This window comes from Cyclopterus lumpus, chromosome 15, assembly GCF_009769545.1.
Source record: "Cyclopterus lumpus isolate fCycLum1 chromosome 15, fCycLum1.pri, whole genome shotgun sequence".
NCBI lineage: Eukaryota > Metazoa > Chordata > Actinopteri > Perciformes > Cyclopteridae > Cyclopterus > Cyclopterus lumpus.
In genome coordinates this window covers 16424021-16451257 of record NC_046980.1, presented here as the reverse complement: position 1 = coordinate 16451257, position 27237 = coordinate 16424021, and the positions used below count along the sequence as shown (strand labels likewise).

General features: G+C 41.2%; 1 protein-coding gene across 2 annotated transcripts; it reads right to left on the bottom strand.

Annotated features, from left to right (window-relative positions):
• Positions 1 to 252: 252 nt before the first annotated feature.
• tasp1 (taspase, threonine aspartase, 1) lies at positions 253 to 27237 on the bottom strand. 2 transcript variants are annotated; one of them, XM_034551850.1, is made up of 15 exons: positions 27018 to 27214; positions 26683 to 26835; positions 26115 to 26290; positions 25891 to 25958; positions 24548 to 24616; positions 24256 to 24376; positions 23484 to 23568; positions 23331 to 23410; positions 23066 to 23172; positions 19664 to 19783; positions 18049 to 18127; positions 13832 to 13942; positions 12414 to 12521; positions 7030 to 7103; positions 253 to 1544 (listed from the first exon to the last, which is right to left on the bottom strand). In XM_034551850.1, exons 3-15 carry the CDS (start codon positions 26248 to 26250, stop codon positions 1452 to 1454), a joined length of 1251 nt encoding a protein of 416 aa, XP_034407741.1. In that variant the 5' UTR covers positions 26251 to 26290; positions 26683 to 26835; positions 27018 to 27214; the 3' UTR covers positions 253 to 1451. The 2 variants fall into 2 exon arrangements, with proteins under 2 accessions (XP_034407741.1, XP_034407742.1); XM_034551851.1 differs by lacking the exon at positions 26683 to 26835 and having other exon boundaries at positions 27018 to 27237.

The window sequence follows — 27237 nt, the reverse complement described above, 5'->3', positions numbered from 1 at the left end:
CAGACTTCAATTTTCCTCTCAAACGTTTCAGCAACCTCACACGTCCTTCTGCAGAATTATTTTCCCCCTCCAGTAACTCCAGCGTGTAATTCCTTCCCGGACTATACATCATTGGCAGTCCACAGTTCATGATATTCACACCATCTGTTTGGGTTTCCACGAACTGCTCTCTTCTGAAATAGGTACAGTTGGAGGAGTACGGCTCATGTCACTCATGAGTTGAAAAACTAAAACTAACGATAGACACAGAAATGTGGCAACATAGATTTTATTTACTTTTTGAGCACTGTATTGAGCTGTGCACACATCATTTCCATAGCTTATACCATTTAATATTAGTTGCATTTCCAAGTAAAGAATAAACAAACTATTATGGTTTTGTTAGCGGTAACTGAGTGAAACAGCAAAACCAGAGGAACCGATTATCCCAACAGAAATGTAGACCCTCACTCCTTTCAGTTCAGTTCTCAACCAAACCAATTCATTGGCTTGATACATAAATTAATCTTTAGCCGTCCTTTTTTTTTTTTTTTTTTTTTTTTTTAAGAAAATACATGTCTCAAATACAAATACAAATATAAACTGTGGTTTTTAAATGATGACTAACAGTCACGTTTAGAGGTGGGGTCAAATGCTGCTACCTGAGCCTGTATGTATCAGCATAGCTTCCTGCTTATTGATCAACTCTACGCCAGTCACACAAAGTGGCTTACTGTAGATTCTGCACATGCAATAGCTATGTATTCACACTTTAAAACAATCAAAGCAACGCATTCTGTGGCTGAATGACTATAAAATGCATCATGATCTAAGATGCACATTATACAGTGTGTTGGAGGATTAATAATGATATGCATGTACGGGCACATGGAAGTTGATCTGTACGTTCTAACATTGTAAATCATGACTGGTCAACTCTCACAGCTATAAATGCTTCACTCGTTAACAATGATCTTGAGTAGCAGTGATTCCACACGGTGCAGTCGGACATCTTTTTAAACTTGAAAAGTACTTTAAGTACAAAATAAGGTCTTGCATTTTAAATTCCTAAATGCTCGAAAATAGTCACATCTGTTCAACGATACAAAACCACATGAACATCCACCCCGTTTTCCTAAATCATAGCTTATATAGAAAAGGAAAAATAGTAGGAAAGTAAACGAGTAATAAAGTAAAACTGGTGCATCAAGTCTAATCCAGGTGACACTGGAAAGCTGGGGGCTTGATATGGAGTACATGCTGGAGGCAGACAGTGGCAAAGGGAAGTCCTGTAAGTGCACTAAGTAGAGCCTAACACCCCTCCCTCCTTCCTGTTCACCTGCTAAAACAGCGAAAGGTTATTACTTCTGGCTTCGGGGACGTGAGGGCGGTGTGCACGTGTGTTTGGGTTTGAGTGAAAGGGTTTGTGAAGGAGTATTGCTGAAGAAGCCCAGAAGGAGGTTGAGTGTGGCTCACTCCACTGCACTCGTCAGTCGACACACACCTCCTTCGATAGCCAAGCACTGTCCAGGAACTGTCCCAGGTGGTAATCTGGATATGTGTGTCTGCAGGTAACAAAGAAAGACACACACACACACACACACACAATGATACCATCATTCAAGGAGAGATTTACATACAGAGGCAGGGCTACATGGGGGAAAGGAAACGCTAACAGGGTGTTGCTCTCTGGAATTCCCGTAGAATTTCTGATGATGAGTTATAGACGATGATTAACTTTGTTAGCGGGCAATAATACTGAAAGTAGCAATATGTGGAAAACCGAAGCAGTGGTGTTCAGCAGATGTGTTCCTACAGGTACCAAAGAGAAGATGAAATGCGGCCCAGGAAGTCCAGTTTGAGAAAAGCATCCATCAGACATAAGGCTCGTCAGATGCATATTTATAAACACAAGGCTTTATCATCATGATGACAAATATAATTGAAATACTATTAAAAATGAAAGGGATAAATAGTGTCTTCACATAGGAATACTACTGTTGCATCAGGAGCACGTACCCCTGAAGACTGACGATGCCAAGTGTGCATCTATAGAGAGAAAGAGTAAGTGGATAAAGGGAACAGACCGCTAGTGTTTAGTGTTCAAGCAGAGAGTTAGAGGAGGAGAGGGGGCACACACAGCTGGGAAGACAGGAGTGATACCTCAACTGGGGGATCAAATGTGACTGACTCCCTGTTCCAATAATGGCGCCTCTCTCTCTCTCTCTCTCTCTCTCTCTCTCTCTCTCTCTCTCTCTCTCTCTCTCTCTCTCTCTCTCTCTCTCTCTCTCTCTCTCTCTCTCTCTCTCTCTCTCTCTCTCTCTCTCTCTCTCTCTCTCTCTCTCTCTCTCTCTCTCTCTCTCTCTCTCTCTCTCTCTCTCTCTCTCTCTCTCTCTCTCTCTCTCTCTCTCTCTCTCTCTCTCTCTCTCTCTCTCTCTCTCTCTCTCTCTCTCTCTCTCTCTCTCTCTCTCTCTCTCTCTCTCTCTCTCTCTCTCTCTCTCTCTCTCTCTCTCTCTCTCTCTCTCTCTCCCAACACTGGCCCCAGCCGTGGTCCATCCACTTATTGACCAGGCCACTGAATTGGCCTGACATCACTCCGCCAGTCACAGGAGCCTTCATCTCTACAGGACTTCCTTTAGTGTAGGCGTGGACTTCGGCCCCTGGTACCCCAAGGGTAACTGTCACTAAAATGGGACAACAGCCAGACAGGGCCACGCACACATGGCAACACTCTCAGGGGCCATTATGCCTCCAGTAGCCCTTTCTAGGTCCGTCCTCTCCCCTTCATCTTCGAGAGATGAGGTTAAAGAAAGACCTTGTTTAAACTGTTTTGACTGAAGGTCCATAGCTGAGACATAATCAACTAACGGTGCCGTGTCTTGCTTTTGATGTTTGCATGTCAGAGGGAAAGAGCTTTGCAATGATCTCTCTAATTCCAACCACATTGAATGCACAGCTGAAAATACACTACTGGACACAATTACCGCCCAGCTGCATGACATCATATATTTTAAGAAAACCGTGTATGACAATGACACCAATGTGCCCTAATCCTCAACCCCACACACAACCATGCAGCATGTGTTAAGACCTTCATTTTGATTTCAATTGGACAGAATGGACAATTTGACTGTGTAAGCAGGAAGAGTAAAAGGCTTACCAAACTAAACCAGTGAGTCATTGCACCACCGCAGTGCTAAGAGCATTGCGTGCCTTTCACAAGCTGCGGCGCTAATTCAGAAGTCTAGGTTACAGGGAAACTGTCCAGAGGATCGTCATGCTTCACGCAACACATCCAGTTGGGCCAGCATTAGACATATAATGCTGCAGCCATATGTTGTACCAACCTTTACTATCACTCTCATTGTATATATGGATTATTGCTGGATGCTCACATGAAGAACAAACAACACAGTAAAGTACCAAGGTACTCAGACTGACACCTTTTGGGCTGTTTCAATGATATGATGGTGGCCAAAGAGTTGTATGACCACAATCACAAACATAATCTCAGTGATAAAACACAGATTTTAGAATTGTTTGCTGGTGTACGTGATATTCGTGTCGAATTCTAACCTTCTGGTTTGAATCTATGTTTACAGAAACAGTGTAAACTAATTATAAAGTCAGTGGGGTTGAAAGAGGAACATAGAAATGACAGCTGGGATACGACCGAAAAAATGCAATAACCAGGAGGCCTTAATTGCATGACATTTGATTTCCTTCAGCCGTGCACAATTTGAGTAGCAAAAGCTTTATAGTGGTAATGATGTCCAGGAGGAGGGAACTGAGCCATAGCGGTGCTGCTGTGGACCCTACACTTCCCTTTCATCTGTCCAATCACGGAAAACAATAAAAACAATAGTCCAACTGTTTTAGGAGTGCCACTGGCCTGTCCATGGAGCTTTGTGTAGCTCTGTTCTGGTGTGATATCCAGTGCCAACACAGGTGAGGGTTTGAATAAAACCAGATGCTCTCCCGCTGAAGCACTACTGCCTTATAGCTATTTCACAGTATAATGTCAAAAAGGATTCGGATACAGACTCAACGTAACTGTCCCCAAAACAACGTCAGAGATAAAAAGTAAGAAAAACCTCAGGGGAACTGCAGGCGCTGTCTCTGAAACACTGGTCTGACATCCGAGACATTTTGGTGTCAACAGCAGAATGACTCACTGTTCTTCTGGGTTTGTGAAACTGTTGTTTGTCAAAAAAAGAATACATATATACAAGTCTCTTTGTTTGAGAATTGAAACGTGGAAGAGAAGTAGACTTACAATGTTAACCTCTGTCCTAAATACTCTGCTACTGTGTATCCGGCCTTTGATGTTCTTATCACAGAAAAGCTGTGGAAGATCGACTCTAGCTGGTTAGAAACACCCAGTGGGATGTGAATAGGAATGGAAGGAATGTCTGTAACATAGCAGCTGAGACTGTGGATGGCTCTGGCTCTATATGCAATCTCTGCAACTCAGTGCACTGACATGTTTCCAAGTGCTTGAAACAGGAGGAATTATTCATCTATTAAAAGTGCAAAGGGAACACTGATACTTATTACGTTTTCGTCAGCAAGTATTCATGAAAACACGATCAAGGCAGTCTTCATTGGAGGAACTGTTATGTATGAACTGCCGGTCTTGCTGCAGCTTGGTCAGCAGCATTGACTCCAATCGACACTGCTCCCAATGTTACAATGTAAGATGGCAAGATGACAAAGGCTTCATGCATTTCAGGAAGTTAACGCTTAAGTTTATCCACACAATGTGCTTCAAACACTCCGTTTTGACATCTGCCATCAAGGCCACAGACATAAAAAGTGCCACCTCCTGGGCCTCCAAGTCACACAGACAACAGGCATCACGACTGGAGCCTGGTCGTATTAAGGTCACCATGTATGGCTTTTCGAAAACAGATGCTTTCCTATTGAATCCTCTCAATGAAGGAGGATATTTTGGCAGTGAACGGGGTCCAGCTCTAGGCCCAGCTGGGAAGCAACTGGTAAAATCTTGTTTTGCACCCAGTGTGCAGGCATGAAGAGGGACAGAACATCCAGTTTCTCTGGTATGCAGCCGATGAGAGCCACGGAGGCACATGGGAGCTCCGTAGAGCAGTGTGAGGTTTGGTGGAGCAGCTGTGTTCTTGGACTCACCAATGTCTCTGTGTCACCAATTCCCTGTCAATTTGGAATTGGATACCATTTTTCCCCGCAGATCCAGGAACCACTACTGACATATTCCTGCCTCTGCATATCCACTGAACACAATTGTATAAAGAATATTCTGCATGCATAACGGTTCTGACTGAGGAGCAACTTGAGCCATTGTGGCAGGGAGAAGATGTGTGGATCACAGGCAGAGAATTATAGTCTCGTTAGTATACTGGCAACCAAATCCTCCCCTAATATCTAGTTCTTATCACGACATTACTTCTGCTTCACCAGTCCCAGAATGTTAAATGGAATCTATTGCATACAGTAGATAGCACTGCTGTACTTTACACTGTCAATCTTAAACAAGACATTGTGGAGAAATTGACGTTGTTAGTTTGTGCCTACTATAGGCCACCAACAATATGTCCCTCAGCTAATACCTGCTGAACTTTTTCCAACTACACATACATTATGTAAAACTAAACTAAAATGTACAAACAGAAGACACGTTTGGTGTTCAGTGCCCCTGACTCGTTCACAGTTCACTGTGTTGGGCTCACCTCTTTACATTGGCAAAAGGGAAAGGAGAGCTTGCATGCTCACATTCCACCACGAAGCCCAATACACAGAGGACATCCGACAAATATGCAGATTGATACCGATATCCCCAGTGGTGCATGACTTTCAGTAAACTTTATGGTACTTTGGGACCAGGTAGGGCCAGAGCGGGGGAGTGACGAGAGAGATAGACCAAGAGACAGAGGGAAGGACGGGAGAGGGTGGGGGGAGGCGGCACGGAGGGCAAACACTTTGAAATCTGAACCAGGCTTCAACAACAGTGCCCTCTCTTTATACAGAGTGACAGAGATACATTAGCCAAACAAATCAGTCTGAGCTGAGACCCCATTTAGAACCAGGAGACCAGAGCATTAAGCCCTTGTTGCTTAAAAAGCCACACTGACTGATTAAAGTCACACAATGTATGTACTTAAGAGTTTTGCTAATGGTTTATTAGAAAGTTATGGTCTTGGAGGAGGATCATAGAGCCAACCTCAAACATTGACAATATTGTCATTTATTTTCCACAAAGTCACCAGCAGACTACATACTAAACAAGACAGCGAGCACCGGTGGTGCAGGGGAAAATAGTCCTGCCTCCAACCACAGGGACCGGGGGTTCGGCTCGATTTGCCTGACAGCGCCATTAAAACCTTTAAAGTTGAAGGTATAGCATACACCAGTCTCGGTACAGTCTCCCCTAAGTCAACAGGGCATGCAGTTTCTTTGGCATTACAAACTGGGAGTAGACATAGAACGACTGGCTCCAATCTGATCAGTAAAATATATCTTTTGGTAGATTTTACGTTTATGCAACATGCTACATGTCAGAAATATAAGGTAGTGAAACAGATGTTAACAGTGCTGTTTTTCGGGATCTGAATTGCGGCTTCTGAGGTTTGCTAAGTGCAGAAGAGATATTTTAATGTTGAATCCTCAAATTTCCTCCCAGTTTAACGTTGTGAAAATACAAATATTACAATGTATATATTCTTCATTCAAATATCAAATCAATAGTATATTGGTTAGTGTTGATACTGGCTAAGACACGTGAGCTCTTGCACCTTGATAAGTCATTTTCTCAGGAGGATTCAGAATTGTCAAACAAAAAACAATAATCTGGCAAAAAAACACAGTATTTCAAAATGTCATCATGTTAATTCTGCAACGTTGTTTTTTTTTTTTAATGGATGTCTTTCTGATTAAAATGATTCATCCTGGAAAATAAGACAAGTTCACATGTTAAGCCACTGGTCAGTGAAGTACATTTGATGGAATCTGACTCAAGTGTATATGAAACTCGCTGCAATACATTTTAATTGTCAAGCCAATCGGGAAGCTCACCTTTGCTTTGCTGTCTTGGGCAGACATGTAGCCAACACACATGCTCTCTGTGGTGTGACTCCATAGGAACTCCACTGGGACACAAAGACAAAACATGTAATACAGGAGAAAATGTATTAACATAACTATACATGTATAGTACTGTAATAATGTAAATAAAAAGAGCATGGGACAGAGCGAGGGAGTGGGGAGAAAACAAACTGTTAATATGCTAAAAGTTACATTTTGCAAATTCAATCTTTCCATCTGCCGGAGGAAAAAGTCTGGCAGGTGACTCCGCCTGCCAAACTACAGTAACTCTGAGCATGCTCATTATCTTGAAACTTTATGACTTGCAGTTGTGACATAACTGTAGAGGAAGGTAGGACTTGTGAGTTGGAGAATAAATTACAGCACCCAAAGGATGTGGTGTGGACACACTGTTTATTCTTGGAAATCAACACAGAGCCTTTTGCAGTCCACAGTTAGGGCTGTGGCCCTTGAACAGCATCAAACAGGGCCCACATCACTGAGTAAGTAGCACTTTGGAACTTTTTATTATTTACGCTGACATAATGTACGATATAAATAGCGCGTCACTACTCATTTGCCATCATGTTTAATTTGCCATCAAGATGTCATCCCATCTGTTTGTTGTCCTGGCAACGGGGACGCTGGCGAAATTTAACGCCGCTCCGTCTAGGACTGTTTTTAATTTGTTTTTTTCCTACAATTTAACATTCATTTTAATTATTTTTAATTTTATTTAACAGTGTAGCCATTCTTCTGAGTTAACTATTCTGCAAATCTTGAATTGTTTTTTGTTTTGTGATTGCCGTTGGCTCCTGCTCTACACCACTGCGATCTGCCAACGGGCCGGCCGACTCCCTGCTGGATGCTCTCCACCGCTGCCGCCTGGACAATCCTGGACAACTTTAATTAGGATTGTCTTGTGTGACTGTTGGACTTTGGATCCGTCTGCTGGATTTGGCTTGCTCGACCGGCACCGAAGCAGCAGTTGGACAGTCTCTCTTCGCCGGTGCAGGGCTCACCTGTGTGGGGCTCCTGTGGCTCATCTCCGTGCTCTGTAGCTGGACAGCCTGCTCTGGTGTGCCCCGCGAGGCACACCCGTTCGGACTGGTCCGCTGTCGCCCTGCCAGCACTCCTGGACGCTCGCCTGTGCCCACAAACTGCTGTCGGTGTGGAGGACGGCGCCTCTCTGCTATGCCCATGCCCACCGATGTCCGACTGCCGACTGGCTGGCCTGCTGCTGATATCTGACGCCATCCGGCTGGTTTCCCCGTCTCCAGCGAAGCTACTGCCGGCGCGCTCCGCTCCTCTGCCCCAGCTGCGCTGGCTCTGTGGCTTCACCATTGATTGCATCCTCCCCGGCTGACATGGTTCTGCAGTATTCCACCTTGCAGCTCCACGGGCTCAACAACTTCTCTGCTCCTCCGTTCATCTCAGCCATCAAGGCGCTCGGACTCCTTCGTCGGCCCCGTTACATCCACAGAGCCTCCCGCAGAAAGTTTGTTTACTCCTGGCCTGATCGCTCCACACTTTCCATCCCCTCCCTCTGGTCGGCCGAGCGCATCGCTGCAGCTCGTCATCACAACAGTCCCCAAGAGCGAGATGGTGGCACGAAATTAGGAACTGTTACAGCTCCCCCACCACCCTCTACTCTTCCTGCTGACTCCACTCCCCAAAACCGGACTGGTACACCTTTTATTACCTCCATTAGTCCCTACCGCATACCCACTGCAGCACGCTCAGTGGCATATCCCGCTGCTGCTAACCATAATAATTTGGTTAGAGTTCCCCTGAAACATCCCTCACTACCTCCAATTAATAGGAATCTGGCAAATGTTGGTCTTTTAAATATCAGATCACTAAATAATAAGTCTTTTTTATGCCACAATTTTATTACTGATAACAAACTGGACTTTTTTGTCATCACAGAAACTTGGTTATCTGAGGGAGATTGTAGTCCTCTTATAGAGGCAACTCCCCCTGATTTGACCCACCTTCATCAACCCCGGCTGTCAGGCAGAGGAGGGGGGTTTGCTATTATTCATAGAAAAGGTTTCAAATGCTCTCCCATCTCACATGGTAACTATACATCTTTTGAACATCTTGGTGTTATGGTTAACTCTAAAGACCCTGTCATAATTGTTATAATCTACAAACCGCCAAAGTCTAACAGTGTTTTTATCCAAGAGTTTGCCGAACTTTTAGCTTATTTTATGTCACAATATGACACAATTCTTATTTTAGGGGATTTTAACATACATGTCTGCTGCCCGTCTCAGACTCTTGTCAAAGATTTTATGGACACTTTGGAATCTTTTAACCTCACTCAGGCAATACAACAGCCGACACATTCAAAGGGTCACATCCTCGACCTCGTCCTGTATAATGGTCTCAGCCCGGAAAACTTTAAAATTAAGGATATCTGTGTGTCTGATCACAAAGCAATTTTATTCAGTGTGGCTTTATCCCAACTTCCCACAACTCACAGTACACCTGCCCGTTGCCGGGTTTTTAATTCCATGTCTGCTAGCAAATTTTCAGAGCGTTTTACTGCTGCTTCTTTAACTGCTTTTAATCCACATTCTGATACTGAGGAGCTGGTCTCTCTTTTTAATTATACCTGTCAGACTGTCCTGGACTCTGTTGCCCCTTACAAGGTCAACAAGTTAAACAGAACACCACAGCCCTGGCTAAATGAATCCACCAAAGAACTTAAGAGACTGTAGGAGAAAGGAAAGAAAATGGAAAAAAACTGCCCTCTACATATTTTATAATATTTGGAAAGAGGCAATGAATAACTATCAAAAGGCAGTTAAAGAATCAAAAACCTCTTTCTTCTCCAATTTAATTCTAAACAATCATTCAAACCCAAGTCTTATTCAAGCTCATAGACAAGGTCATAAACCCCTCCCCCTGTCGTTTTATTGACTCCTCACAAGAGATGTGTGAGAAGTTTTTACATTATTTTAATAATAAGGTAAATGAAATAAGACAACAAATTACACCCCCAACCCAAGTTTTACATACCAGTAGGGACATTCAAAACTATTTTAGTCATTTTCAGCCTGTATCATTGCCCTTTTTATCCCAACTTATATCACACATGAAATCAGCCACATGCAGCCTTGATTTTATTCCTACTAAATTTCTCAAAGAGGTTATTGGCACTGTAGGGCCCAGTATTTTATTAATTATAAATAGCTCCTTAGCAAGTGGTACTTTCCCATCGATTTTTAAACATGCAATCGTACAACCTCTTTTAAAGAAACCTAAACTTGATCCTTCTGTTGTTTCCAATTTTAGGCCAATTTCAAAACTTCCATTTTTATCAAAAGTTTTAGAAAAAGTGGTTTCAACACAACTCCTAGCTTTTATGAATTATAATAATATATTTGAGAAATTTCAGTCAGGTTTTAGAGCACTTCATAGCACAGAAACTGCCCTCCTCAAGGTAACTAATGACCTCCTTTTAGCAGCAGACAGGGGGGAGAGCGCCGTTTTAATTCTTTTAGACCTTAGTGCAGCTTTTGATACTGTAGATCACGCCATTTTAATCGATCGCCTCAAAACCTGGGTTGGCATCAAGGACACTGCACTTGGCTGGTTTTATTCTTACCTTTTAGAAAGATCGTACTCGGTCACCATAGGTAATCACTCGTCTTCCACGACTCACATTACCTGTGGTGTACCACAAGGTTCAATTTTAGGTCCACTTTTATTTTCTATCTACATGCTTCCACTCGGCCAAATCCTCCAGCGACACAACGTATCTTTTCATTGCTATGCAGACGACACACAGATATACCTTCCGCTGAGACCTGATGACCCAGAGAGCCTGACTGCTGTCTTAGATTGTCTCTCTGACGTTAACTGCTGGATGGCTCAACATTTTCTTCAGCTCAATAACTCCAAATCAGAAGTCATATTATTCAGTTCCCCAAACAATAACACCAGTCTCATCAAGAGTCAACTTGGTCCCCTGGCTGCTTATTTAAAACCTGTTGCCAGAAATTTGGGTGTAATGTTTGACTCTCAATAAAATGTTTAATCACAGATCAAAAAAATTGTCCAGTCCTGCTTCTTTCAATTAAGAATAATCTCAAAAATCAAACCCATATTGTCACGCTCAGATCTGGAAAAAGTCATTCATGCACTCATTTTCTTTCGACTCGACTAATGTAACTCCCTCCTTTCCGGCATAAATCAAAAATCCATCTCCCGCCTCCAACTAGTCCAGAATGCAGCAGCTCGGCTTCTGACTGGTTCTAACAGACGGCATCACATTACTCCAGTCCTGGCCTCTCTCCACTGGCTCCCTGTTAGTTTTAGAATTGATTTTAAGATTTTGCTGCTCACTTTTAAAGCACGCCTGGGTCTGGCCCCAAGCTACATCATTGAAATCATTGATCTAAGGCTGCCAGCTCGCAGCCTTAGATCCTCCGGTGGGGCCCTTCTGGCCGTTCCAAAGTCAAGGCTTAAATCAAAGGGTGACCGTGCTTTTGCCATCAGAGCCCCTCGACTTTGGAACGACCTACCTGAGGGGATAAGACTAGCAGAATCAGTAGCTTCTTTTAAATCATTTCTTAAAACCCATTTTTATAGAACTGCTTTTAAGTAATATCGTCCTTTTATGCAGTTTCCCCTTGTTTCCCCTATTTTAGTTTGTCTGTTCTGCTTTATTTTGTATTTGTAATTGTGTTCATTGCCTCATGTATTTTCTGAAATGTTTACTTGTATTGATGTTATCTTTTTACCTTGCTTATATGTAGAGCACTTTGTAAACTCTGTTTTTAAAAGGTGTTAAATAAATGTATTATTATTATTATTATTATCCCCTCCTCCATTGGAGAAACATCTGCTCAACTTTGTCTGTGAACTTGAACCCGTCCATTGGTTTCTTTAGAGCTGATGGTCCGATATCCATCATTTTGAAATCACCATAAAAGGGCAACATTAAAACCCAGTAGTGAATCACACTGCCTACACTTTGAACAGACCTCTCAATAAGTCAAATTTAATGACTAATGAAAGAACAATCCTTCTCAGAAACTCCAGGTAGAGAAACCAGACCGGCCAATACAATCAGCCAAGCTGGGCAGCATTCAGAAGGCCTCCACTTGAAGATTAGCTGTTGATTCCATAGTGGGAGGTCTCTGTTTGAATCGGAGATGAAGGGTGTGAAACCAGACCCTGATTGTGCGGGTAAAAACACAGACCACCCGCCAGGAAAGCCACAGTGCCTCATCCCCCTCCTCCCATCTTCTCCCATTCGTCGCTTGATGGATTTTTAAATATTAACAGCCAAATATCTGCCTTTCATAAGCTCTGGCATGGAGGTTTGAGTGTGATCATATTTGAAATGATTAATGTCTTACCCAGTATACCCTGAATATTTTGAGATGGCTGAGGTTCCACACATCTGCAGCAGCGCAAGACAATTACTCCACCCAAAACACGGTCTTCACTGGCCAGAAAGGGTGAGCCTGGAGACACAAGGAAAACAACAACATTGAGATAGCCAAAGTTTTCCTCAATACACATCGAACCAAGAATAACACGTGAAAAAACTAAACAAAACACCGCCGGTGTAATTAAATTAAGGTGATCTATGGGAACAAAATAAAATACCTTGTTTGCCTTTCTGGCCACACAACTGAAAGCATTTATTTGGGTGTATTTATTTTATTTAGCAGACAGTTTGAATGAGGTGCTGTGTATACAAAACATATCTTGGATTGGCTGATAAGTGAAGGGCAAACATTTTTTGGTAAAGAACAAACTAAAAACAGCTACAGCATGTCTCAAAAAACTAAACAGGGCCAATATACGATTTTGGTTAACCGTCGTAATATTTCCTTCACTCTATAAAACACTTTTGATTGGAGCTTGGATAGCATTCACACAAAACTCCAGTATTTGTTGTACATTTTAAAAAGGCTCGTAGAATTAATTCTGTTACACGTTCCATAATAACTCTGACATCTTTGCATGCTGTTAACATGAGAGCGGTTCAATTACTCACTGCCTTTTCAACCATAACAACAAGGAATAAATTGATGAAATGTAACCATTGTTGAGTGTGGATATTTGTGTGTGTGTGTGTACAAGGGGAACCGTATTCCACAAACAGATCTAAACATACAGATGGTGTTGTCATTAAAGATATTCTATTCAGGGAACCTGACAAATGTATCATGGAAGTTGAGTAAGAGGCCTCCACATCACAGACAATGTCATCATTGCTCTTGCGAAGGCAGAATTTATGGAGCTTTGTTAAATTTAATGTGCATCTTGAAAGAAAAAGGGCAGAAGAATTAACTTCAAACCATCTTCATCCAGCCCATCCAAATGTCTTGGTGTTACAGATGAAAAAGCCAAACTGAGACGGACTTTTAAAAGTAGACCAGAACGAGGCAGAAACCACCACATGTTTCCACATGTCCTTTCTTCCTCTGCGCCATCTTCTCTGAGCTATCCCAGTGGTCATTCACAGGCGCAGCAAACACACTTAACAAGACTCTCTCAAATGTACCACTTCTGAGAATATGAAGAAAATTAAACTAAACCATTATGTCTTCCAAAATGATCTATGGCTGTCATATGATGCGTGGAACATTTGAAGGCCATTATTCCCAATATTCCCAGTTGTTAGCTCATTCCTTATGTTGTGCCACATCTGTTCGTAAGCTCAATTCTCTCGGTGCAAAACTGTGTTTCTTGCAAGCACAATCTCGGCTAACACATCTGTGTGTTTGGAATGGAGTGGCAGTCGGGCTGCATGTGGGTGACTCACTGATGAACTTGTTTTGCATAGCATCCAGCAGTGCTTGGTGGGCATCCTCAGACTGCATGGCAGCAGAGCATTCCCGTGCCAGCATGGTGCGAATCAGATGCTCCCCACAGCCTGGCAAAAGACACAGACACAGCTGAACCGGGACCATTCACTCATTTCCTTGTTGCAAGCACGCACGCGATTTTCAATTAGCAAATCCAGCAAATCCACTTTGAGCGAGTTGTGGCACACGCAGTACACACCCCTTACGTCACAGAATCCAAGGCACGTTATACAAATTCAGACTTTCAAACATTAGCCGTGCATCGTATTAATCACATCTTGATATTTCACATCTTGGATTTGAAGTGAAGTTTGAGGAGATCAGTATGTACAAGCATTTCCTGATTACCAATTGTGCTTTGAGTTGATTATGCTTTGATATTGAGACATGTTGTTCTCCCAAAATATCTGGTTAAAATGTTACATAATAGAAGATATTGCAAACTTTGAGGATTTACTTTTCAGCTCGTAGAAAAGGTTTAGTGCTGCTGCAGCCATTGTGATGTGTCCTCAGCAGCGTGACTCTATTCTTTATTATTTCAGGTAGAGACGACAGCACTGCCAAGTACAGCTGCCTTGCTGAAGGGCACACTGACCATAATTGTTGAGAGGGTTTGTGTTTCTCATTCAGGTTTCCCTGCCCAGATTCCTGGCTGGTCTGGGAATTTGATACTTTTGTAAAATCTCAGCTCTCGCTGCCTGTATAACCATTACGTATTTATACATACATTTTGTGTTTATAGGTTTTGTATTTGACCATAATATGTATTTTCCCAATGAGGTTTAAATGGACAAACATCAAAATAACTATTTATTGAAATTTGGTGAGTAAACAAGATGATTGTTATACTATGTTGATGAGACCATTTAACTAACAGAGGAGAGTAAGACATGAAACAGTTTTAGGTTGACATAAGTGACGTTAACTGTGAAGACTGCAACACCTTTTTCTTACAGTCCCCAGAAACACAACTGCAACATACAAAGTTTAATGAATCAGAAAAAATGTCAAGAGGCTGCTTGAGTTTGGCTCCAATTAACACCTGAAACGATCTGATGTGCTTCAGTTATGTGGCATGTGATGGATTATATACAAACATCCAGGGAGAGAAACAAACCACTTTGTGAAGCGTTTCCGAAACCAGAAACCTTTATCACTTCCAAGTCAAAACCTAGCAGGTGCCTAAAGGACTAACTTTGAAACCAATACCTTGTGTTCCTACACAAAGACAGATACTGAATGCATGATGCATGCTTATATTATGATCCTACTCAAATGTGAAGTCTGCCCACACTCTGTGAAACAAACAAGAACACTAAAAGTGGAAACAAAAACACATCTGGCAAAAGCTCCTGTGAAAACCCATAAAGACGGAAGAATACAGCCTTGTTGTTTCTGTAAACACAAATGAAAGCCTCATAAAATATCAGGTAACTACAACAAAACTGAATGCAGGTCGGTAACTGTGGAGGCCAGATTGCCTGCAGCAATTTGAAGTTCTTTTTTCATTTTGTTTTACGAGAGCAGAACGTCAGATTGGCCAGGTACTGTGCCTTTTGTTTACCGTAAAGCGCCCCGTTTCAGGGCAGCTGTATTTCATGGCAGCACGAACACGACTGAACTGGAACTGCAGTCGGACGCCAAACTAAAGCAGCAACTCAACAGGGGAGAGATGTAAAAAGAAAGAAGCCAGCGGTCGGAGAGGCTGTGTGTGGCGGCCAACAGCACAGAGTAAACAGTGAAGTGCGTGAGCTGTTCTCTCATGGGCCACAGCAAAGTGAAGGCCACACAAAGCAGTCAACGCATATAAAACAAAAGGCCCACATGTGCCGCATGTTACAAAACAGACGAGAGTGGAGGGGGGTGGGAGGGCACAGTGGTGGTGAGGTGAGGGGGGTGACATATAGGGTGAGGACCATGCTCCACGAGTCAGGATGAAAATGATTGTTTTTGTGTTTCTTTTGATGGGAATGCCTTTCATGTTAGGAAATTAAAAACAGGTGTTCTACTGGAACACACATTATGTTCTCCATACCCATAAGGAAAGCTTTTTTTACTTTTTTTTTTTTTAAAAGTCACATCAAAGGCAAGGCCACAATATAGGAAGCCAGGATGAGGTGGAGATACACCCAGAGAGCAAACATCTACACTCCATCTACTTGGATAGTTGATGAACTGCAGACTATAACCAAGACAGCATATCATACTGCTAGTTGAATGTAATACAGTATAGATCCGTTGAAATGGGCCAGACTGAATGAATCACCTTTAAGCTGCATTTCAAGAAAGTGACAGAACTTTAATACCAAACTGTCATCTTGTGTGATCATAGATACAAATGTACAGCGCATAGTTAATAGAAACCTTTGGGATGCACATGTATTTATGTTTTTTGTTTGCCAGAGATTCACCAGACAGAGGCATTCATATGTTCTGGGCCTAAACTGTTTATAGTGTAGTAACACTACAATAACATTCTTACTGAGTCATAATATATTATTCGGACAAGCTTTAGCGGTGCAAAATGCTGGCTATCACAGCCTGTCTGATCGAATCAGCTCGTCTGCACGGAGATGCATTAGGCTACAGATCCACATCAAAAGGTTTTAATGCTCCCCAGAAGCTATGTGGCGGACGTCTACACACATCTTAAAGAAGTGGGCAAAGATATCCTCTCTACCTCACATTCAGAACCATACCACTCACAACCATCACTTTGGCTTTCACTTAAAAGGAGGCATGCACTCTCAGGTTTGGGGAAACCCTAAAGCATGGTTGTATTCATTGCGTAGATATGTTCAAGAAGAATGCAACTTGTTTTTTTAAATGGCAGATTGGTCCTGCAAGGGAAGGATGTCTTTGTCCATTGGACTCAGAGGGTGCCCTCCCTATTCCAGGGTGTACCTGTCAGCAGAGGACGGCCGAAGGAGGAAGGTGGCTGCCATCGGTTTTCTACATGCAGACTGAAGCATTTTATACCACAACATTCACAAGACCCTTGCTGCCAACAGTGGCAAGAAAAGTTAATTTTCATATGACAGGTTGTCTCGTGAAACCACAAGGAGACATTCTTCTCACTTGTCCCTTGGTGCTCTCTAGTTAGGAATGAGTTGTACAGATCGTGGTTCTATATAATTGAATAACAGAATTGTAGTTTGAGAAAAAGCTTTTTGCCCCTCCCTTTTCTCTTTCTGTAAAGCAGAAGCATTTTACAAACTGTCTTTTACGATCAAATAACCTGTTTACCACTTACTGCCATTTTAATACTGGGATTAAACTGTAAAATGTTTAAACAAATACATTTAATTTATGATGTTTTTATTATCATTATTATAACTGTATTTAGCCAAGAAAGACAATTACGACTCAAACCTGGAGTTGGATGTTTTCAGTTATAATTAGATTTTAATCCAATATTGGTAGAATTAATGACTCTGTATAGCTCACATGCAAAATGAAAACCTGGTAGCATCAGTACTTGATACTTTTGCATGTGATGCTGTACCAAATACCAAAACAGAAATAATTTATATTTAACAAAGATGGCCAGCGGATTTCCCCATGAGCGCATAAGCATAATTCTTCCATGACAATATTGGCTTAATTAATATTGAAAATAACTAAATGTTGTTAGAGATCAAAACATACTGCATATACTTCCCATATGCAACTTCTCACCAATTTAGCCGGAAAAGTTATGATCCCAATCTTGATAACTGCACTTGAAGTTTGCAAACGTATCATCCGCCTGCTGCACTCCCAGTGGTCCTCGCTATCATATCTACAGCACATGGGACATATCTACAGCAGGTGTCCCATGTCAAATGTCCTTGCAACTCCAAAGAGCTGTGCAATGCACCTGGCATGCAGCTGACTAACAGAGTGGAGAATGATGACTCAATCAGCTGAGGAAGTGACTGATGAGAGTCACTCAGCAGGAATGGTTGGAGGTCATTGGGAAAGTATTATCAGGGCTTTTGGAGCTTGACTCACCGAGCCCAAATTAGAGGCTCAAATTAAATATATATCCGTTTCTGATTGATATCATTTCAAAAAACAAACAGCAGGCTGGTAGTAAACGTTAATGTTGGGGAGGTAAAATCACACACACACACACACACACACCCACACCCACACACACACACACACACACAGAGAGTGAGTTGTGGTTTACCTGAGGTACTCACTGCTGTAGAGTAAGGGTTCATATTACAAGCATTTTCTGCCCAGCAGCCACATCCATAATGAGCAGCCTGAGAAAAGAGAGCCAACAAGGACATTTTAGTTGTTTAAACATTTCTGTTTTGGAATTACAAAAAAAATATCACTCTTTCTCACATAATAACTTTGAGAAGCATGCTCAGAGCCAAGTACAATATTTTACCACTTACACTCGAGGCAGGGGAGGTCATTTCAGCCTAATTCACATTTCCACATCATTAACTACAGTGGAACAACTTGCTCACGACGCTGTTGCTCTGAACTTTTTTTTTTTTTCTTTTTCTTTTTTTTAACAGGGACAGTGTTAATAGGTCACGCCAGTAAATCCCACTAATTCATTCATTCTGTTCTGTTCTCATTGGGAAGTGGTTTGTTTTTGTCCTGTTAAGCTGCTGTTCAAGCAGACTTAGAACTTTGGTCACACAAATGTTGAATTGGAATTTGTGGAGAATGCGCAAACATTAAAGAAACGGGGCACAAGACACGGGGATGATCAGAGCGAATTCTTCTGTTGTTGTTCGACTCATTAATTTAGACTATCTGCATTAAGAGGCTCTGTTCATGACATCAAACAGCAGCGTTGCCGGATTAACACAGCAAAGGAAGAAACAAAGGGAGGGGATCAGAAAGCTGGGGGGGGGGGGGGGGGGGGGGGGGGGGTTATTGATAACAGCTGCTTGCTAAAAACTCTTATCTGCTGCTCTCAGACTTTCAAAGCTGGATTGATTTAAGTTCATTTTTGGGCACATGGGGGCAAAAAAACAAAAACAAAAAACACAGCCCTGGCTGACTGATGCCTTAAGTTGTTTGTGGTTATTGCGTTGGCAAGATATTGCCCGTTTAGACTTCCAATGGACACCATCTTTGCATTGGCATTGAGTTGTGGGCCACTCGAGGAGTCTAAAGGGCAAAACGCTTAGGAAGCATTTTTGAAAGTCACTCGCCGGTCTCACAGAGCAGATTGACGCATTTGATTAAATGGATTGATACATTTAAACAAAATGCTGATTCCTCCTCAGGAGCCCTCTTAAAAACTATTTCTGTCTGGTAAATTTCTGTCTGGTAAATTTCTGCCGTCAGTCAGCCGGGTGCAGACAGTTTGGCCGGCTGCTGTCCTTTAAGCTCCTCAGGAGCTGCTGCTGACAGACACACAGCTGGTTCTGAGGACGGAGACACATGAATGGAAGCCGCAGTCGGTGCTGACTAGGCGGACTGGACGTCATCGAACTTTTTTTGGGGTGAAAATGACTGCCAGCAGAAAACAGTGAAACGGCATCATACAGCGAATGAGTGTGCTGTCAAAACAAAACAATGAGCTGAAAGTGGTTAAAGTCCTAGAGTCGGATAACAATTCCCTGTGGGTTTCCTAGTCAATTTGACACAAACTACATGAAGGTGCTAAATTAAAAAAGACACGTTGATATAATGATATGCCTCCTATAAAAGCTGCCTCAAATGAAGGTCTGATTCAACCATGTAAATGATATTATATATATTAAATGTACAAGTAAAAGTTGTTATGCGAGTAAAGACATAGACAGAGGAAAAAAAGATGAGGCTCCCACTACCTGGCCAACCCGGCCGGGATGTTTCATGGCCAGACCTCCGCTGGACACCGCTGCAGCTACGTTTCCTTGCAGATCGACCACAACAGCCCCCACTGTGTCCAGGCACCCTGAGCCGTTTTCCTACATCACAGGAAGGAGAGCAGTCACATGAGCAGAAACCCAACCCAAAATATTGTATATATACGATTGGACATTTTCAAAATGGGAATTGTTCTCATTCCAGGAAACATGGAGGAGAAATCAAAACATTCACAAGCAGATACATCATCTTTGACTCAGGACATTTAATTTAAAATGACTCTTCGTTGCACTTCATATTTCATCACACATGTGCTGTTGTGTTTTTAAATCAGCTGTTTCCCTTTCGTGATTGCAGTTTGCTTTGGAGGTGACTTGTTTGTGAACCATCAAGTCTCAGACTGTGTGATAAATAGAGTCCTACATCTTAAATGTGCTCAATGACATTATGATACAGGAGTGGAGTGAACGCTCCACTCCAACCAGAAAGATCTTCATTGAATCCTAGACTAAAAGGCAAAAAGAAAAATAAAGCCTCGCCATATCTCATCCGTCTCATGCTCTCGTAAATCAGCCCCGTTTCTAAGCTTTTGAGGCTGAAAAGAACCAGAGCCAAATATTTTGAAATGCTACAAAGACTCTCCTGTCATTCCTTATCAGTGTCCTTAAATGGACAAAAATACACAGTAAATAATGACTGTAAAAAGTAAGGGCATCTTTGGAAGTATATTGAAATGCCTTAGATTTTCCTAAACAAAGCTACAACAATACACCATCATGAGACAGGTGGCTATATTACCATGGGAAAAAAAGAATGGAAAGAGTTTATTGCTTGGCAAAAAGAGAGCGGCATAAAAAGAACACCGTATATGATAATTAAAACCAGCCTTGCTACAATAATGCTTTTTTGTTGAACCCATGAGTCACTAATAGCCATTCTTGATACAAAAAAATAGTTTATTTCCTGTTGATTGACTTTATGTTTGTAACTAAATGCATGTTAAAATAACTAAAAGACAAAGTTGATGCCAAACACCTGCAAAATAACCTAAAAGCATGCGAACACGTGAGTATCAGGTACAGTGGTATGAAAAAGTTTGAGTAATGCGGCAGAAAAGGCTTCTGCCGCATTACTCTCCCATACAGCATCTCCTTGTGCAAAGTGCGCTGAATAGTTGAACGATGCACAGTGACACCATCTGCAGCAAGATCATGTTGTAGGTCTTTGGAGCTGGTCTGTGGGTTGAGTTTGACTGTTCTCACCATCCTTCGCCTCTGCTTATCTGAGATTGTTCTTGGCCTGCCGCTACGGGCCTTAACTAGAACTGTCCCTGTGGTCTTCCATTTCCTCACTATGTTCCTCACAGTGGAAACTGACAGCTGAAATCTCTGAGCTATCTTTTTGTATCCTTCCCCTAAACCATGATGTTGAACAATCTTTGTTTTCAGGTCATTTGACAGTTGTTTTGAGGCTCCCATGTTGCCAGTCTTCAGAGAAGATGCAAAGAGGAGAACAACTTGCAACTGGCCACCTTAAATACCCTTTATCATGATTGGCTTCACCTGTGTATGTAGGTCAAGGGTCAATGAGCTTACCAAACAAATTTGGTGTTCCAATAATTAGTGATAAAGGTATTCAAATCAATAAAACAACAAGGGTGCCCAAATGTATGCACCTGCCTACTTTTGTTTAAGTAATTATTGCACACTTTCTGTAAATCCTATAAACTTAATTTCACTTCTTAAATATCACTGTGTTTGTCTGCTATATGATATATTTAATTGAAATTGCTGTTCCGAACAACCAATGATACATAAAGGAAAATTGTGAAAATGATCAGGGGTGCCCAAACTTTTTCATACCACTGTATATATACCAAATGGTCACATATTAATCTTCAATAGGGTTAAGCAGTTTTTTGTAAACATGCAAGAGACAAAACGAGAACTCAAACTTCATGCTCTCGTTTTGACTAACCAGCCATTTGACACAAACATCTTTTATTTTCTCAAATATCAGTTGCCAAAGCCAATCTGTCATTAATATCAACGATTAATGTAGCTGAACTCAATAAACAATAACACTGTTCTAAAACAGGTCCAATAAAGCATATCGGGCTGTGGCTGTTTACACGTTTCACTCCATTTGACACTTTCACAGCTGGACCAAGAGAAACTCTCCCATCCTCCTGTGTGCTGCTGCCACTAGTGACTTTCACTGCTTTCTACTCTGCTCACCATCGAGCCACCATCCAGTTGTGCTGCTCAGGGCCTTGCAACAACTCTTGTCCACACATTTATCGTTTCTCGTAACCTTCTGCATAACCTGGTAAGGCCATTTCCTTTAATGACCCAGTGAGAATGTGAGATCATAACTGGCAGAACATGTCTTGATGATTTAGTTGTGGAGAGTCTTGACATCCCTTTCTTGTATAAAGTACAATATTCTACTCGATGTTTCCCTTTTTTAAATTCAGTTTGATGCCATATATCACATGCATGATTGAATTGACCTACGGACCGAACCAATTTCCTTGCGATTAGCAACCTATTAATCAAGTGATGGAGCCACATTTATAGAGTTGTTTGTCCACATGGTCCGCTCCTCTTACCTTTGAAGGCCTTTATCCTGAAGTTACTTACAGTATTATTACGTTTGTTATTAGCAACAAGAATTTCCTTTGGGATTATTACAATGTTATCTTATTTTACCTTAACATTTCATTAACTATTTTGTTGCACTACATTCTGTTAGTTTTGTTTATTTTTACATTTGTATGCAGTCAAGTGCATTCAGTGCTCTTTAAAAGCTTCTTTGAAAACACCTGCTTCTGTGAGAAACAATAAAAAAAAATACAATCCTGCTATTTGTGTTTAAATGTTTTGTGTAATCGTTCTGAGGAATTAAATTTGTGTTTCTAAGCAAAACAGCACTGTATAATCAAAGTGAGGGACCAACACATGTTTTCATGATTACACTTTAAGTGCCACATACAGACACAGTGTAACTTTGCTCTGCACTTGGGGGTATTGATTTTCATATGGTCATGTTTACTACATTGTAATTTACATGGATATTGTTTTTGTTCTATCCACAAAAGATTTTCTGAGCCTTGTCTAATGTTTTAATGCAGCCCAATTAGGAAGAGTTTTAGATTTCTTTTGACAGGCCAAAATATGTAGTGGCTGACTTGGCCCAAATGCTGCTATTTGCCAACCACGAGGCAGAACATTTAGTTTAGTGCATGTCTCTGTTCAGAATAAACAGTACGTTTGCAGTGTGGAATAATACAATACCAGCAGGAAGGGGTTGAAGCCGCTGAGAAAGAATACATTTGATGCCATTAAACAATTCGTTGTTTCAACCGATAACATAGTACTCACATTTTCACTTGATTGTCGTCTTTTTTTGGCCTGATTATGTCCCGTGTCCATTTTTTCTGCCAGCTCCATCTTTCGCTTGTTCCTCTTGTATGCAGATAAACTGAACTCTGTGAAAAGAAAATCTCAATCTAACGCAGCCATTATAAATGAATGCACCTTGGCCAAAGGTTGTTTTGAGCACTGTTTTTTGGTTAAGTTTAGTGCAGCAACACAACATTCCTTTCTTAGGTGAAGCATATTTATAAATCTGTGCAGCAAAACTCACTGGTGGCCATTTTCTCTGAAGGGCACGGTGGTATTCCATGGCCGACTGCCCAATCGTGTGCTCCTCGTCCCACTAAAAAGCTGACAAGTGAAGGAAAATTAACCGGTGGATATAGTCAGGTTAATACAACATTAATAATCATTATAATCACACCATGGTGGTATTCTGCCAGCTGATAGTTTCCCTTTCTGTGCTTCACTCAGTAGACGGTTTGCAACTAAGACTGGGTTCTTCATACCTGAAGGAAAAGTCAGAATCAGCACGGGGCTAGCGGTTCATTCTTCTTCATTTTATTACAGTGTGAAAAAAAAATCAACAAACTTTCCAAACACACATAGAAATACTCACATCTGTGTTGAATTTCTGTGTATTGTTAATATTTGTTTTGTTAATTTTCACATGGAATGCATTAATTGAGTATTGCACATTTTTCTTAATATGGCCACTGTTACGCAAGCACATCAATGCATGCTGGGTGTCTTTTAGCCTATTTAAACCTTAAAAAAAACATGGGTTGGAAGGCATATCCAAGCCAAAAGTTGTATTTATCAGGAAAATAAATTATGCAGCTAATTCTTTCATGATGCCAACATGGTAAGAAAAGCAATTTTGAGCTTCATGTTAAGTGCCAGCTTTCACCACTGGGCTGTTGTGGAGTAAATCAGGAGTTTTAAGCTTGTAATGAACTGTCTCAAGTATGCAGATGTGTAATTAATTAATATCATTTATTGGTTATTTTCCATATAAAAAGTGGGTGGTTCCCTGTTTATGAACCTATAAAAAAACTCAGAGATGGTAGAAATTAAATCAGCAAAACACATGACAGACAGAGGCTTGACTCATTGCCATTACATCCAGATGACTGAACTTCAGTGGCAAAACACAGCAATATTACATAAATATCAATGCATGTGTAATAACTCACCACTAATAGCCCCTACGGCCCCATAATGCAGAGATTTCCCATCCATGATACTCGCATCACATTCAATTTCCCCTGACAAATTAAGGTTGGAGCCCATTCCAGCGTTTGTAAAAGGAGAGTCCTGAGAACAATTAAAAACATGTTGAGTCTAGAATAAAACTAAATTTCTAATAAACCATCCAATCTGGCCCCAAGTATACATTTCTTCCACATTACATACAAAGGCGGGTTGTTATTTAATACCGAGTTAACAATGGTTGACTTTTTATAACCTGGATGAAAATCAACCAACCTCAAGTTCAACCAGTGCTGCGGCGACTGCTTCCACTGCAAGTGCACCGGCTTTGAGTCGGTCCACAGCCTGGAAAAAACACATTGCTCATTTCAGCCTGTATACAGTCATTTTGTTTTCTAGCCCCTACATAGTCCCACTACCGTGCATTTACTGGAATACCTCCATATCCTGCTGATAACAAACAAACAAAAAACTCATTTTAAGCCTCATCGAAAGCTCAAACTGGGAGATAAAACTGGGGCAAAGACAAGCGTAAAACAGGCAATTAGGTCCTGGATTGGATTGGATTTTTCTTGTGTGTGTATGTGTGAAAAAGGACACAGAAAGCATGTAAGCAAAAGACCACTTTTCAAATTGAACAATTTGATCTGAATGCAAAGTACTACATCCAGCGGAATCTGGGCACGGCTCACCACCCATCTAACACTATTCCTATTGTAAATCACGGGTGAAGGCAGCACCACGAGGTTGTATTTCAGTCGTACGGATGGAAGGAACAATGAATGAAACTAAATACAAACACATTCCTGACAAGAACCTGCTTCAGTGCCAAAAAACAAACACTTCCACTCCAACAGCAAAATTATCTTAATACAGCCAAATGAAAACTGGAATGACTTCAAACCAGAACATTAAAATGCTTGAGTGTTTCTGCCAAAACACAGATTGGAATCTCACTGAAAGAATATGAAGTGACAGCTGTTGACAGATGCTCCCCATCCGACCTGAGCAAACCTTTATAAACAAAATATCTTGCTGATGAAACTAATCAAACAAAGTTACATAATCTATATACTTCATGAAGACATTCAATCCAGTGCTGGTACAAGAACAGAATGAATGTGTGTGCTAAATTGTAGAAGAGGGAAGTTCCCAGTATGTAGCAACTTTTAGTTATCTAATGTGCTGTCACGACCAACCACATTTTAGAACAAGAGTAAATAGCTGAACTTTATTGTATGGATGAAAGCACACTTATTCTAAATTCATATCACATAAAGAAAACTAATATTTCTGATGCATGGACCAACATGTATAACATACATATTTGTCATATTTTTTATATTTTTACATGCACATATAATGTTGAGGCACCCTGAAATGCTCCTTTAATTGATGATCAATGTCAATCTGGTCTATTGCTCAGCATTCATAAGTATCTAACGGATTAAATACTGTGACGCGTTACATTTTTGAGACTGAGGTAATACATTTACAAACATTGCATGAAGAATAATATAGATTGTGTGTATAAACAGTACAAGGTTATGTTGGTTGTTTATGTACACAAAGTCATAAAGTTTAGTTTACTATAGTAATAAATGTAAAATAAAACTTACTCGCTGGCAGGCTCTTTTGCACACATGCTTGTATTCCTTGGCCTTAGATTCAGAATGATATCCTGCTCCTGAAAGGAAATAATAGAAACAAAAGCATTTGACTATTCATAAAGTGTTGCTAGTTGACCTCCTCTAAGCAGAAGCCACATTGGGAGACGTAATGCACATAATAATAATAATAATAATAATAATAACTTGTTAATTATGATGTACACACAACTTACCTGCATGCACTAAGACAAATCCACCAACACATTTGGGCTTTTGATTCTTGTTGGCCAGGAGAGAGGAGGGTTGCTGCTCTTCAGCAGAATTCATTAGACTTTCCATAACCCCTGCATAACTTGACAAGCCTATCATGGCCTTTCAGACAGTGGTAAGAAAAATCATTTTCATACACCTGTGACAGGAAAATAAACGCAAAACATTACCATTCAGGGATAATACAGGACGAGGAGATTTAACGTTTTTTTTTAATACTGTTACAGATGTGACAACATCAGCATGGTGGTTCTAAGCTATGCACCACTGAGACACCTAAGTTAAGGCACTGGCACCCTGGGGGCACGAAACAGGTCCTCACTGAGACCAACGCTTCAGTTTCAGCTGATTTCACTGACAATTAATTGTGTGGTTGAAGAAATTAATCTGAACATTCTCAATATGTTACAGCACATTAATCAATCCCTAGATAATCGACATCAATGATCTAAAAGGGGATGGAGACGAAATACACATTTACTTAAATCTTGTGTACAAACAGTTGTGTAACAGACATCGAAGTAACCTTACAGATAAACGTTTTCTAAAAACGTGCTATTCATAGTGCAGATCCACCAGACTGCATTAACGCATGCTGTCACCCATCTCTTTAATCCGTTGACGTTATCCACTTCCCAAACAGTTCCTGCTGTTCATGTCTCGTTACACGTGCCAGTTTAAAGCCTGCGTTCATAAACGAGCATTATTTAGTTCATGTTACGTGTCTGTTTAATGAGAAAATAATAACACTGCATGAAAAAAAAAAAGTAAGTTATTTCAACTCAAGTGAAGCTAACAGTCGTGCGTTTCCGTTAGCATGTGAGCTAAGCACTCGCTAGCACGTCAACAAAATAATGTCAACTTACGGTGTTCGCGTCGCTCCTCGCAGCGACAACACGACTTTATCTGACGTGTGTTTCAAACACACGAACGACAGACGGACTCATACATTTAAGTGGGCTCAACTTTGCTGCCACACACTGTCACTCCTCTGAGCTAACCGCAGCAAGCTCGAGCAAACCAAAGTACTTCCTGGTTCAGCTCCGCGTTGCTAAGGAAGTGCGTTTAACGTAAACACAGAGAGAC

Excerpts from the sequence above, each read along its gene's own strand:
- tasp1 (XM_034551851.1), bottom strand. The coding sequence starts at position 26,250 with ATGATAGGCTTGTCAAGTTATGCAGGGGTTATGGAAAGTCTAATGAAT. Across the intron at positions 24,617-25,890 it reads GCAAAAGAGCCTGCCAGCGA|GCTGTGGACCGACTCAAAGC; the intron begins GTAAGTTTTATT and ends TGTTTTTTCCAG. Across the intron at positions 23,411-23,483 it reads GCTGGCAGAATACCACCATG|CTTTTTAGTGGGACGAGGAG; the intron begins GTGTGATTATAA and ends TTCACTTGTCAG.